The sequence below is a fragment of the Lepidochelys kempii genome, chromosome 15, assembly GCF_965140285.1.
Source record: "Lepidochelys kempii isolate rLepKem1 chromosome 15, rLepKem1.hap1, whole genome shotgun sequence".
Taxonomy (NCBI): Eukaryota; Metazoa; Chordata; order Testudines; family Cheloniidae; genus Lepidochelys; species Lepidochelys kempii.
The window spans coordinates 28,025,890-28,039,408 of record NC_136394.1 but is presented as its reverse complement, the minus strand read 5'-3'; the positions used below and the strand labels follow the sequence as shown (position 1 = coordinate 28,039,408).

Sequence of the window (13,519 nt, the reverse complement as noted above, 5' to 3'; positions counted from 1 at the left end):
GCACAGTTTCCGTATCAAATTCTTGGTGTATAAGGCTCCAGCACAGAAGCTTGGAATTTGAGCCTTTAGTTTTGTTTAACCAGACTAATGGTGAATGATCTGTAAGGACCCTGAACTTTCTGTTAAAAAAGATAGGGCCTTAATTGCTTGACTGCCCATGCTATGGCATAGCATTCCTTTTCTAAGACAGAATAATTCTGTTCAGTGGGTGTCAATTTTTCATTTAAGAAAGCAATTGGGTGCTTCTTGTTATTCTCCCCTGTTTGCATCAGCACAGCACGTAGGCCAATGCCTGATGCATATGCACATGGTTCAAACATTTTGTCAAAATCTGGACTAGCTAGAACAGACTTTTCAGACAAGCTTTTCTTTACCTTATCAAATCCTTCCTGGCATGCCTTCGTCCAAATGACCTTGTTGGGTTTAGTCTTTTCACATAGATCAGTGATTGTGGATACAAAGTCACTGAACCCACACACAAACCTTCAGTACTAGTTTACCAGACCTATGAAAGAGTGGCCCTGTTTCTTGGTAGAGGCACAGGCCAATTTACAATGGCTTCAACTTTTAAGGGATTGGGATGTTTGACTCCCTCTACCCAGTGTCCCAAATAAGGAACTCTGGCTGCTCCAATTTTACACATAGAGGCTTTTATGGGTAGGCCTGCCTCTTTGAGTTTTGACAGCACAATTTCCAAGTGTTTTTTGTGATCAACCCAAGGGTTGCTAAACACTATGGTGTCATCCACGTATGCCCCTTGCAAAGTTCTGTAAACCATTTAACACATGGTTGATCAGCCTCAAAAAGATGGTTCCAGCATTAATTGAACCAAATGGTAACTCTGTGAACTCAGAGTCTCCTATATCAAAGGAGCATTACAAGTATTTTTACCATAACACACTTTTTCTTTGGATTGCCTGTCATTGAGGTTAGTTTGAACAATAACCATCATATCTTTTAACTCCTTTCTGAGCCTTTGTACATATTCAGTTACTGTCTCTTCCTTTACCTCAATGCCTGCTTTCCAGGAGTCTCTGATCAGATCTAGGGGTCCCTCACCTTCCTTCCATATAGGAGATCAAATAGGGAGAACCCCTTTGATTCTTGAGGTACCTCCCTACAAGCAAACAGCAAAAATGGTAATAATTCATCCTAATTTTGAAGCCTTTTATTTGCATACATTCCTAGCATGGATTTTAGGATCCCATTGGTTTCTGGGTGATATGAGGCAGCTTTTAGTTGTTTCACCCCACATCATTTCCATAGCTCACTGAATAGCTGAGACATGAAATATGTCCCATGGTCAGATAAAATCTCTTTTGGGAAACCCACTCTGCTAAAGATAGTGAAAAGAGCTCTTGCTACAGATTCTGCCTCAATGTTAGACAGAGCTACTGCTTCAGGATATCTCGTGGCAAAATCCATGACCACCAAGATATATTTATTCCCTCTGCGAGTCCTGGAGTCTCCAGGAATTAAAGATTAATTTTTAATTAAATATTATGTCCTGTGATGAAATTTCCAGGAATTTGTCCAACCAAAGTTGGCAACCCTACATAGAACCCACAGTGTCCATTGCTACCCTCAGAAATGCCTCTTGTATAAAGGAAATTTCTGGGGTCCTGCAGGTCTTTAATTTTTTTGACATAATTCACAAGACAGGAGGTATTGTTTCATATTCTCTGTGTGTATATAAAGTCTGCTGCAGTTTCCACGGTATGCATCCGATGAAGTGAGCTGTAGCTCACGAAAGCTCATGCTCAAATAAATTGGTTAGTCTCTAAGGTGCCACAAGTACTCCTTTTCTTTTCACATCATTCTGTATTCCTGGCCAGAACAAATGTTTCTTTAACCTGTCATAGGTTCTCTGTGCCCCTAAATGACCAGAAAAAGGATAGTACCGTGCTAACAACATTAATTCCCCATGGTACTGGGTGGGCACAATCAACGGGGATACTACCCAGTACCCCTACAGTCACATCACCTTCTAAACCTTCCCATTCCACATGCACCTTAGCTAAAGGTACAGGAATCTTATGTCCACCCAGGGCCAGAAGCTCTACCTTTTGGTTATGTAACATGTCCATCTTTTGGAGCATGCTTTCCTTGACCAGAGCAATCTGTGCACCAGCGTCTCTCCACCCTATGCACTCTGTGTTATTCACTCTGGAATCCTTGATAAATTCCATATCTATCCCCTCTGGGTCAGCCCTCACAAAACTCATTGTATAACCTGGGAGTGTCTCTGGCACTCCTGTGTTAAGAACAGCTGCATTAACATGGGCTGGATGAGGCTTAGTGTATTTTAGCTCAGGGCACTGATTTCTCAGGTGCTCAGTGGAGTTACACTGGAAACACCTTTTTGGACCCTCCCACTTCACAGGAGTTTTGTGATGGGGATTTGCAGGAGGGGAACAATTCTGGGGGGAGTGGGAGGGAGGGAGGGAGGCTGAGAGCATAGGCCCCCGACCACCTTCCTTCTTCCCAGGGGTGAAACCAGATCCCCCTTTACACTGGGTTTGTGCCCCTCCTTCTGTGACTTGTGCTCACTGGATATCTGGGTTCATACAAATGCATCAGCCACATTAGCCATTTCTAATACAGATTGTAAAGGTTTATCCCACAGGCTATTCCTTATATCTTCATCACATATACTTAAGAAATGTTCTTGAGCAAAGAGATCAGCTAATTGGCCATAATCCTTTTCCCTTTACCCATTTTCTCATTAGGTCACACATCTTATACGCATATTCACTATGACTCATGCCAGTACTCTTCTTAACATTTCTAAAATTTGACCTATACACTTCAGGAGTAATTTGAAATCTTTGTAAAACAGCTTTCTTAAATTCAGACTATTTCGAACTTGCTGAATTGGCATTTCATTAAATACATTTAAAGCTTTACCAGACAGTTTTGCAATCGGTGTGGGGACTTTCTTGTTCTCAGGAATATTATGAACCTCACATAGCGTTTCAAAAGCAGTGAGATAACCTGGGGATCTCTTTTGCCTTCAGACCCCAACAGCTCCATCTTGTCCCTCTTTCCCTGCCTACATGCTTCGGGAAAAGACAGACTCAGGGGATGTGACATTCCCAGGGCACAATCTGGACTGATGAACAGCTGAGTCACCTCAACTCTCTAACCTGGGGTGCCTTGTACACTGCTAGTGTAGACAAAGCCATAGGAACACCATACAGTGAAATCTTATAACTTTACATACAGTGTTGCCACCCATATTTTATCAGGATGTTATAGACCAGTGAGTTATGAGTTTTCCAATGACAGCTCACAAGGCATACTTGCACAAAGATTATTATAACAGTGTGCAAGGGGTGAATACAGGGACACAGACTGTCACAGGGGAAGAGGAAGGAGTGATACCAGTTAAATTCCTGATCTTAGAGGGGAAAGCACGCGGTGTGCAAATGTATTCATGGCTACGTGCCTCCATTTTCCCAGCTATAAAATGGGAACGATGATCCATGACTGCAGCACAGGATTGTGTTGTATTTTTGTAGAGTGGGATAATTCTGCCCTTTCCTAAAGGCAAATTGGTGCCAGCACCCACAATACATTTCCCGGCGAGCAGAGTCTCCAACAGTCAGAATTGTTTGTGCTTCCCTTCAGAGCTTCATTACACTTCTGCAGGACTGTGCTAAATTATGCTGCACAAAATAAATAAGCTACATGCAAAGATCTCATCAAGAGTCTGTTACTTTTCCAGTTTGCTTCTGGAAACTGGAATCCTCTAGCTTTGGAGGAGCAGCCATTCAATCAATTGGTGGAAGAAGCAGCTGCACAACCCCCCAGGTTAATTTCCATGACATCATGCATTCCTCAGTTTGACTCAATAAAAAGTTCTTTGCCATGAGCCCACACTGGGAAAATACCTCCACATCTTGTAAGCGTGGCCAAAGAAAGGTGTGACCTAGTGATCTGATCACAGTTCTGAGAGCCAGGAGTGGCTCATTTCAAATATTTACCTACTTCTGATATGGTCTGATATAGAGATTAATGGATGTTTAAAGCATTTTGATCTTATAAAGTTCTCTAAGTCTTATTATTTATAACTCCCTTTTGTTTTGGGCAAGTACCCAGTCATGGGAATAGAGGGGAATTTGGTTCAGAGGATGTTGAGTATTAAAAACTGACTCATTCTCCAAAGGAGGAAAATGTTAGTCCACATACAATGAGCAGCTCTAATTTGTTTCCTGGCCCTTTTCATGGATTTTCACACTAATATTTATTACAGCATCTGGTAAACATATGCCCATAGCTGTCTCTGGAACACCAGAGTCTCATATGCACACAGTCTTCCCAAGGAAGAGAGCATCAAGACTAAACATGCATCCATGTGTCTTGTCCTTTCCTTGATGTGACATGATAAACTGGCACGTGAGGGATAAATCTTCAGCTGGCAGGAAAGTCACATGTTGGTAAGTCGGTGAAAGTTGGTCAAGCAAAATTCCCATTGATTTCACTGGGGGCGTGATTTAGTCCAGGGAATGAGTATTCGATGGTGTGGCTTACATGCCAGCAGGAAGAAGGCCTGGGCCTGTAGCAGGAGAAAACAACTAAGGCAGGAGATGGATGAAGCTTTAAAATAAAGCATCCCTCAGCTCTATCGTACACGCACCTGATTGTGGTTTTTCCTGATGCAATCCATTTCTCCCCTTCAGTTTACAATTGATGCCTACTTACAATGTTATAATTGATGCCCATTTATGCATGTGTAATTTAACCCATTATTTATGTCACTGACCTCAGAATTGGCCCATTTTCTCTGTAACATTTTTCAGAGCAGTCAGAGTTCTCTGACAGCCACACAGTCATGTACCCCTCCTCGGGTGGCTTTCCTGGAGGAAAATGCTTACGTGGGAATCATTCCTGGAGAGGAGTGCAGGAGTTGCTGTTAGGGACTAGTGCTCTCATCAAGCCAAAATGTTGACCTTTGAATTTACACTAGTAATCTGGGTACTTTCCCTCCAGTGATCCCTCGGAACTAGGGTTGCCAACCCTCCAGGATTGTCCTGGAGTCTCCAAGAATTACAGATTAATCTTTAATTAAAGATTATGTCATGTGATGAAACCTCCAGGAATATGTCCAAACAAAATTGGCAACCTTACTCAAGACTGGCATTGTATCCCTACTGAGAATTGGTGCCCTGAGCTATTCATAATTCCTGCTTTGATGAGCCTGGCTGAAATGTAACTAAATGATGGTTGCACTGAAATATAAGGAATGATCATTTAACTGAGCTTTTTCATCTGTACAGGTTTTAGATCATGCAAATCGCATTGGCCGAATAGCAACAATTTTGTCCAGGTAGGCTGTAGTTCTCTCTGACAGTGTTAGATGTTTACAGTAAACTCGAGTGTTTTAGACCCAAACTATTCTTTATTGAGAAACAAATCTTATTCAAACTTGACTGTGTATGCTGTAATTTGGTAATCACGGTATTCTGGGCTGACAAAACTCAAAAGGTCCAGATCCTCAGCTGTAAATTGTTTGATCTCCATTCAAGTTAGCTATAATGACTCAGACTGCAAAGAGCCAACTTTTACGTGCACGTGAGAGAGTGTGTGCGTGTGTGTGTGTATATATATACACTCACGCACGCACGTCTTCCCTCCAGTGCATGGAATCAGGACTTTGCTCACCTGTGTGTCATTGGCCTCATGCTGCCAACAGCTAATAGTGATTCCCCTTTCAGAGGATCAAGGTAATATTTTCACTGTCACCATGAAGTTCAAGTGGCCATGATGTGTGACATGGTGACAGCCACTAAACTTTGGGTGGCCACGAATTTGTTACTGTTGTCCCTTACCTATCTAACAAGGATTAATTAATGGTTCTAAAGTTCTTTGAGGACATAAACGTTATTGATACTAACAGTAATATGTTGAGATGATAATGTCCTTTTGAGGTGATCAATAATAGAATCTGAAAATACATTGAGACAAATTCTGCTCTCAGCTAACCAGGTACAATTCCTCCCGTTACCCGGGGCCCTTTCTGTATGCCACACACAAGCTGTAGGCTAGAACACTTGAGTGCTAGAAAAGTACAGTTTCAGGCTGTTCCATAAAAAGCAAAACGACCTCTCAATAGCGACAGAAGAGAGGGTGAGTACAGGAAGGCAGTTGTAACTGAGCTATTGTCATTTTCTCCTGTCAGCTTGATCCCTTTCCTATTAATGGTTCCTGTGCTTTGTCTGGGCAACAGCAATGATTGCTACCAGAACTTCAGCCAGAAACACGGGTAAGCTGCAACCCCCACCTCTGAGAGCATCCTACTTCCTCTGAGGCTGATGAAAGGAGTCACCAAAAGTAAACACGCAGGCTTCCCCTTTCTAACTGCAGGTGTCTCCTGATGCACACAGAAACGGCCATGCTCACTGGCCAACTGCAAACCCGTGGTGGCTCTGTTTGTTCTGTGATATATTTCTATGGCATTGGAGTCTTCCTGGTCTCCTTCCTGATCAGCTTCATAGCCATTATGGTAAGAAATATTGTCCTTGTCCATCAAACAGTGAGTTGCAAGGATGATAGTGACTGACATTTATACCGAGCCTCCCATTCAGATGATCCCTAAGCTGCTTTAAAATCACTGATGGACCATATCAGCAGTCCCTAGATTCACCCCCTTGAATAGAGGAATCTGGGCACTGCCACTTTTCCTCTCTGTGCCTCAGTTTCTCCATCTATAAAATGGGATAGTGATACTGACCTCCTTTGTAAAGTGCTTTGAGATCTGCTGATGAAAAGCTCTATATAAGAACTAGTCGTTGTTTTTATTATTTTGGGCCAGGCCTTTGCTTGAACAGGTCAGAATTATAAAGGCATTTTCTTTTCCTTTCTCCTATTCTCCTCTGAGGCTGGGTAGTATTGCTTCCCTCTGTTGGTAGTTATAAACAGAGGTTGGTTTTTGTGTGTGATGTGCCTAGATGCCAAGGTGAGAGGCAGAATATAAATTATTAAAATAAATGAATGTTTTATTTAGTTTGTGTGTGACTGTCCCTTTCCCACTGAATATCTGTAGAAGTTCCATCCAAAAAACATAGCCCTTTGTGGGCACAGGAATTATTCCACCCACCTCTGAAATGCCCCTTCCTCTGTGGTGGAAGGCAGCAACTATTTAACAGCACACAACAACATTATACAACAGTATAAAGCAGGAAGTGAAGAAGAATATTGAATCCATCTGAAAATACAGGCAGAATGTCTGATTTAAAATTGGGTCAGGATACCAGAGTTAACACATGTCCCAGAGGATATTTAATGACCGCAAGTGGTCAGGACTTCAATCTTGCATCTCATACAAAAGAGGGATAATTTGTTTTAAAACATGTTAAGGGTGATTCATTGTTTCCTGGAGTCCAGTTATATTATCTGCTGCTACACTAGCTAGAATACAAATCGTAATTGGAATCAACTCTCATGCATTAAAACATAAATCAACCACAACTTCTCTCATAGATGAGTTATGACATTAATTGTCCATTATACTTTCTTCAGAAGTGTGTTACTGGCCACTGCTGAAGGCAGGATACCAGACTAAATGGACCCTTGCTTTGATCTAGTACTGCAGTGTCTGTTTTCCAGATATTTCTTAGAGCAAATAAGTACCACATGAAGAACAACCAATTAACAGTATACTAGTGCTTTGAGGCACCAGATGAATACTTCTTAAATCAGCCGGTACATGAGACACAATGAATCGTACAGTTGCATTTAAGTAATCATGTATATTAAGAAATGCATTTTATTTTCTAGGTTCTTCTCATCCAAGCCCGAGCTTTGTACAAAAGGTTCATAAACTCAACAGGATTCCTGGGTGATCAACAGTGGGCAATGATAAAGATAGTGGAACAACAAGTGGTTTTCTACCCTATCGCTTTCTTCTGTTGTTGGGGCCCAGGTTAGTAGAGAGCTAGGTTACTTCTGCCGGGTTCTAAACCTCATGTTCTGGCCACTAGGCAGAGAGAGAGAGATAGTAATAGTGACTGGAAAGAATGAAGGCTAAAGCATTATCATTTTATCAATCCCTTTTCACAGCCGTGCTCCTCGGAATAGTGAAGTTGACTGTTTCAGTGAACAGCAGAATCTACATGGCTCTTTATATTCTACAGGTAAAACCCTTGAGGGTGAAATCTCTTAGAACTTGTCTTCTCTCCTTTGTCAGTCATGTGAGCTTTTGGTTGGTTCTGTACTCCAACAGGAAATGTACAGTCTGATTCCACCCACACAGACAGGGGCCAGATGAGCTTGTGTCTGATTTATGGATGGAATTGAGGAAGGCTCTTTGTAGTTGTCCTTATGTTTGTTTTTTACATGCTTTTTAAGGTTGCAAGAACCAAAATAAGTAAGAGCTAGTCTCCTCACACTATTAGGGCTTCTAGGTGCTGGAAACACTGTGAGAAGATCAGATCTTATGTTGTTCTGGTCCATAAATGGAGTCCTAAGGCATTAAAAATCCTGGTGAAATAGGTCAAATGCAGACTCTGAGATAACTTTATTTGGGTTGAATACTGCTGTTTGGGTTTCTACAGAACCTGAATGCATAACCTTGGTTTGTGACACTGTTAACCAGGAGTTTTCTTGGAAGGCCATTTCCTGATGCCACTGAAGCTGCAGTTAGCATAGGGCACTAAAAAATTCCAAAATTCATCTATCACACTGGGATGCAGACAGATCAAAAACTCAAAGAAAAATGGAGGCAGTTTTATGAACAGACAAACATGCAAACTGTTGAATCTCTTAGGGCCAGATATTAATTATCTTACATTTCTGTAGTGCTTTTCTTCCCCTTAGGATTCCCCAAAGCACTTTGCAAACTTCACTCTGATACACAAACTATACCCAGGGATCATTTCCCCTCCCACTGAATGGCAGCTTCCCCTGAGGTAGAACCCAGCAGCTGTTTTCTAGCCCAGAACATCACCACCCTGCAGTTGAGGCCAGGAAGACCTGAAGAATCCTGTCTCCAACTGAAAGTGCAGAGAAAATGGAGGGAGACCAAATAATTACCCTGACATTTGGCTAGTTTACATCACAGTTAACAATCATCCTTTTGTGAAAAGAACCAGTGGGAGTTTTATAACCGTGAGTGGTCAGGGCCTCGGTTTGGCATCTCACTCAAAAGATAGCAACTCCAGCAGCACAGCATTCCCCTCGCACCACCTGGGGTCAATACTGTCTCAGAGGGAGGAGAGCCATCTACTGAATCATAAATATCAGTTCCTGCAGCAGCCTATGGTTTCCTCATCTAAGCACCGAACAAGCTCGATTCCACTGAGTTTGGTGAGTGCTCTAAGTGGAACAGCTACAGGCAGATTTTGAAACTGGCCTCGACCATGGCACCCATAAACTCCAGGGTGGTTGCAAACAAGCATCTGCTATGGAATGGAGCTTCTAACTACCTATTTGTGCCCACACAGGTTGTGGGCACAGTCTTTGGCGGCACTTTGAAAACAGGACAGGTGGGAGGATCCTGCACGGATTCCAAAAGGTCCATGTCCATGTGCTGAAGCACACTTAAAGCTTGAGCTGAAGCCCGCTGAAGTCAGTGGGAGTTTTCCCACTGACTTCAGCGGGCTTTGGATCAGGAGCTCTATGATTAAGCCCTGATGGGGCTCTTCAGATTCATTCCAATTTCAAGGAAATACTGCTTTTCCTTGGAAATGCATCCTTATCATGGTTAACTGAATCCAGTAACAGAACTGCAGCTCTGAGTCCAGTACAGACCCTGGCCCAATGGGCATGGTGAAACCTAGGGATTAGAAATTAACCACACCTGATGTGCAGGAAGCTGCGTAGGGCAGGGGTATATCCGATGTAAAGAGAGATTTACGCTCTGGGTTCTCTCCTAGGCTCTAACAGCAGCTTCCCAGGGGCTCCTAAATTGCATCGTTTATGGGTGGACCCAGCACATGTTCCGCTGCATGAAACGCAAAGCTTGCCGTGACATCGACACACAGACACCTCTCTTACGGTCCCAGAAGAAGCACTATGCCAGCACCCAGGCAGCAGCTGTAGCTACATCCACAGTGTTGTGACAATTCTCTGCTCAGCAAGAAAGGAATGGGCAGCATGTTGCCCTGCAACCCTAGCCCGGTCATGTCTATGAGACATCAGCCAGACCTATTCTGCTGATTTTCTTGTTCTGAACTGTTTTGTCAGTAACACATGCAGAGTTAAGGCTGGAAAAGCCTGAGCACATCTAGCTGGAGATTAGCTGTTTTCACTGAAGATCATTATTTATTTTATAGTTTTTTATGAATTTGTAATGCATTATTTTACCTTTGTAAGCCATTTAGTGCAGTCTTTTCCTTATGAAAACATCTCCAGGATTTGCTGGGAATTGTATATGAGAGATCCTTTACAGCTCCTTAAAGACCTTTCTCATAAGGGTAGATGACCAGGGGATGTTTTTCTTACCTCAGTGATTATCAGATATTTGTAATTACAATTGAACAATAAAGCCAAGATGACTATTTATAAATCATGCTCTTCTACCTCCATGCAAAAATGCAAACAAGTCCAACACTGGTAGCTAAAAGTCACACTTTCAGGTTAAAAATCACTGGTCAGTTTCATCCCTGTGCCCTGTAAACCCATTGAAGTTAGATCATGTTTTTATAAACTATATATCTTTACTTTAAATGAACACAGAAATTACTCTGAAAACGGAATTTAATTTTCATCATTGATGCTGTTTGTTTACATTTTGTGCTTCACTCGGCTTTGAGAATGAACAAACTAAATTGTTTAATTTCTGCTCCAAAGACCAAATCATGCTCAGCTGACAGTATGTAAATGAGTAGCCCTATTTAAGTCAATAGGGCTCTTCACATGAGTAAGGTGAGCAGGATTTGGTCCTTTTGTAATAGTGATATGTAGCACTTCTACAGAGCATCATGTCTTCAAAGCATTTTACACATTAGCTAATTATCCCCAAAACACCCCATGAGCAGGGCTGCTGGAACAATTTGTATAGTGGGGGTGCTGGGAGCCATTGACTCAAACTGTAAACCCTGTGTATGATGGAAATCACTTCAAGCCTGGGGGTGCTACTGCACCCCCCCAGCACTCCTAGTTCCTGCACCTATGCCTGTGAGGTAAGTTCTATTATCTCCATTTTACAGATGGTGACCTGAGGACAAGTATGTTTAGGGGATGGGGACTGGGTAGAGACACTTCCCTCCAGGGAAAACTAGCATGGACAATTGTGGCGGTGAGTATTGTGGCTGTGAGTGATTGGCTATCAAATGCCCAACTCCTAGCGCATTAGACAAATGCCACGCTGGAACAGGAACAGACTATTGGCCACAGACGTCTCAAGCCTCATTGGCTGGGGCAAGTGCCATCGCTAGAAACCAAGGCCAAGAGGTTGGCTACAGACCACCTGGGAGACTCTGGACAAATGAGCAGACAGCATAGGGCTGGAAAGCAGGATTGCATGCAGCTGGAGCGGATTTTGGTTTTGGAGAGAGAAATCAAGATCTGCCATGGCCATTACAGAGAGGGAGCAATGTAGACTGCACAGCCTGGAGCCAACAGGACAGCTGAGACCAGTTGGCAGGACCCCACCATTCTGAGTGTACAGCGGACCCCAGCTCCAGAGTGCCAGGCAGGTAGGACTGACTGAAGGGGGGCATGGATCAGCTCAAAACAGAGAGCAAGTGCTTATCTAGGAGGGCTGTATGATATATGCTGTACCAAGGGGAAAAGGACCTTGTGTAACCCCTGATGGAGATCCTTCCCTGGGGTTAACTCCTGGCACTATCTGAGCTAGATACAATGATTGTTCTGTTGTTAAGTGGAGTACTTGGTCCAGAGGTCTAACAGTCCTCTAGGAAAAAGGGTTGGTACTTGTGCAGAGGTACGTGGCTGGGGACCCAGGACCACCTTCCCCAACTATGGGAACTTCCCTTCTGACAGTACTATTGCTCCCATTTTATAGATGGTGAAACTGAGTCACAGAGACATTTAAGGGATTTGCATTAATACAAAACTCCAGTGTTGAGGCTTAGAATGCTACAGGGAACATTTTAAAAAAATCCATTGAAATATTTTGTTTAGATTAGATATCTTAAATCTGTTTATTCGCAGAGCCTTTATATTAGTTCTGACAGTGTGCATGTAGAGGTGGGAACAAGCTTCATTAGTTATGGATCAGTCCTGCAGGGAGCACAGACTTTGAACCAAAGGGAGAAAGAAACGTAAGACTAAGTTAAACAGGTCACAGTAGGAGTTTCACAGAAACCTTTCCACCAAAACGCTAGTTGAGTTGAGGCTACCTTCTGCCAAGGTGCTCACAACTAAGAGTAATGGGAGCAGATTATGGCACAAACAGAACATGTCCAGGGCTGATACTGCTCCATAGTAGCTGCTCTGTCTCTCATAAACCAAGATCAAACCTGTACTTTCAATCCTGATGACTTTATTAAGGAAAATGAGAGAGAAAGAACACATGTAAGCTCCATCACAAACTAAGTACTCTCAGCCTGGAGATGCAGGCTAGAGAGACTCAGTAAACAAACCTGCCACATCTCCTTACAATGACATAGCAGCAGATGCCATGGGAATGAAAGCCGATTTCTCTGTTTTCATTAGCAGTGAGGTTAAGTAGATCTGGGTAGCTACAAGGGGCAAACCTCCAAAATCACGCATGCCCCTGGCCTATGTTGTCTCTTGCAGTTGTATCCCATGTCTTGTCTCACTAAGTTCTATAACAAATACATTGATGGTTCCTGGTGCCTGGTTCCTCTGATGACTGTAATGTGATCATTCATTATACAGCCCAGGGGTGCATATGGTGCTGTATACACAGATAAGTTAGCCCCTGCTTTCAGAAGCTCCTAATCTAGAAGCTAAATTCTTAGGTTCCCACTGAGATGGTGGGAATTCTGTTCCATGGGAGTTTTTCCCAAGTAAGGACCTCAGGATTTGGCCCCTGGTTACCTAGGATGTAGATTCTCAGAAAACTATGAGCCAGGCTCAATTCTGTATGCGGTATTCATCGCTGGAGTCAGGCCAGTTGTTAGTAGGACATGAACGACCGTCAATGCCACTGCTGACAGGTCTTCACACTCCCCCAGATGCCATCATTGGCACAGTCTGTCCTTCTCAGCATCTGTGCTCGGGTCTGGAGCTGGACGTCTGACTCATTTTCAACCACAGGAGAAAAGCCATCATCGAACTGCACCATTTCAGACCAAGAAACTCCAAACCTTCCTGCATGTAGTAATGCTAACCACTGGATTGCTGGCATTTGCCACGTTACCATCCTACTAAATATTTACCAGGAGGTGCATTAAAATTGTGGATACAAACTATCAGGAATCAATAAATACACATATAAGGCTAACATTTTATCCCTAATTCATACTATCCCTTAAGAGGAAGAAAAGACTTTTGAGAACTGTAATTTTTTGTAGCAAATCCAAAGTTAACTATGACTTCACTGTTATCCATATGCTGGACTTCACAGCAACAGTGGGATATGTAGCTA

General features: G+C 42.8%; 1 protein-coding gene across 12 annotated transcripts in view; it reads left to right on the top strand.

The window, feature by feature from the left end:
- TMEM116 (transmembrane protein 116) overlaps positions 1 to 13,519 on the top strand; it is a 59,000-nt gene that overhangs the window by 24,546 nt on the left and 20,935 nt on the right. For 4 of the 12 annotated variants that reach the window (XM_073312534.2, XM_078848998.1, XM_073312528.2 and 1 more), the window contains 6 exons: positions 5,280 to 5,329; positions 6,182 to 6,265; positions 6,367 to 6,505; positions 7,780 to 7,924; positions 8,062 to 8,135; positions 9,876 to 10,650. In XM_073312534.2, the coding sequence (XP_073168635.1) occupies positions 5,280 to 5,329; positions 6,182 to 6,265; positions 6,367 to 6,505; positions 7,780 to 7,924; positions 8,062 to 8,135; positions 9,876 to 10,061 (678 nt within the window). In that variant the 3' untranslated portion in view covers positions 10,062 to 10,650. Of the gene's footprint in view, positions 1 to 5,279; positions 5,330 to 6,181; positions 6,266 to 6,366; positions 6,506 to 7,779; positions 7,925 to 8,061; positions 8,136 to 9,875; positions 10,657 to 11,150; positions 11,240 to 13,519 lie in introns of those variants that run through there. The other 8 variants (XM_073312531.2, XM_073312529.2, XM_073312526.2 and 5 more) reach the window with 6 other exon arrangements.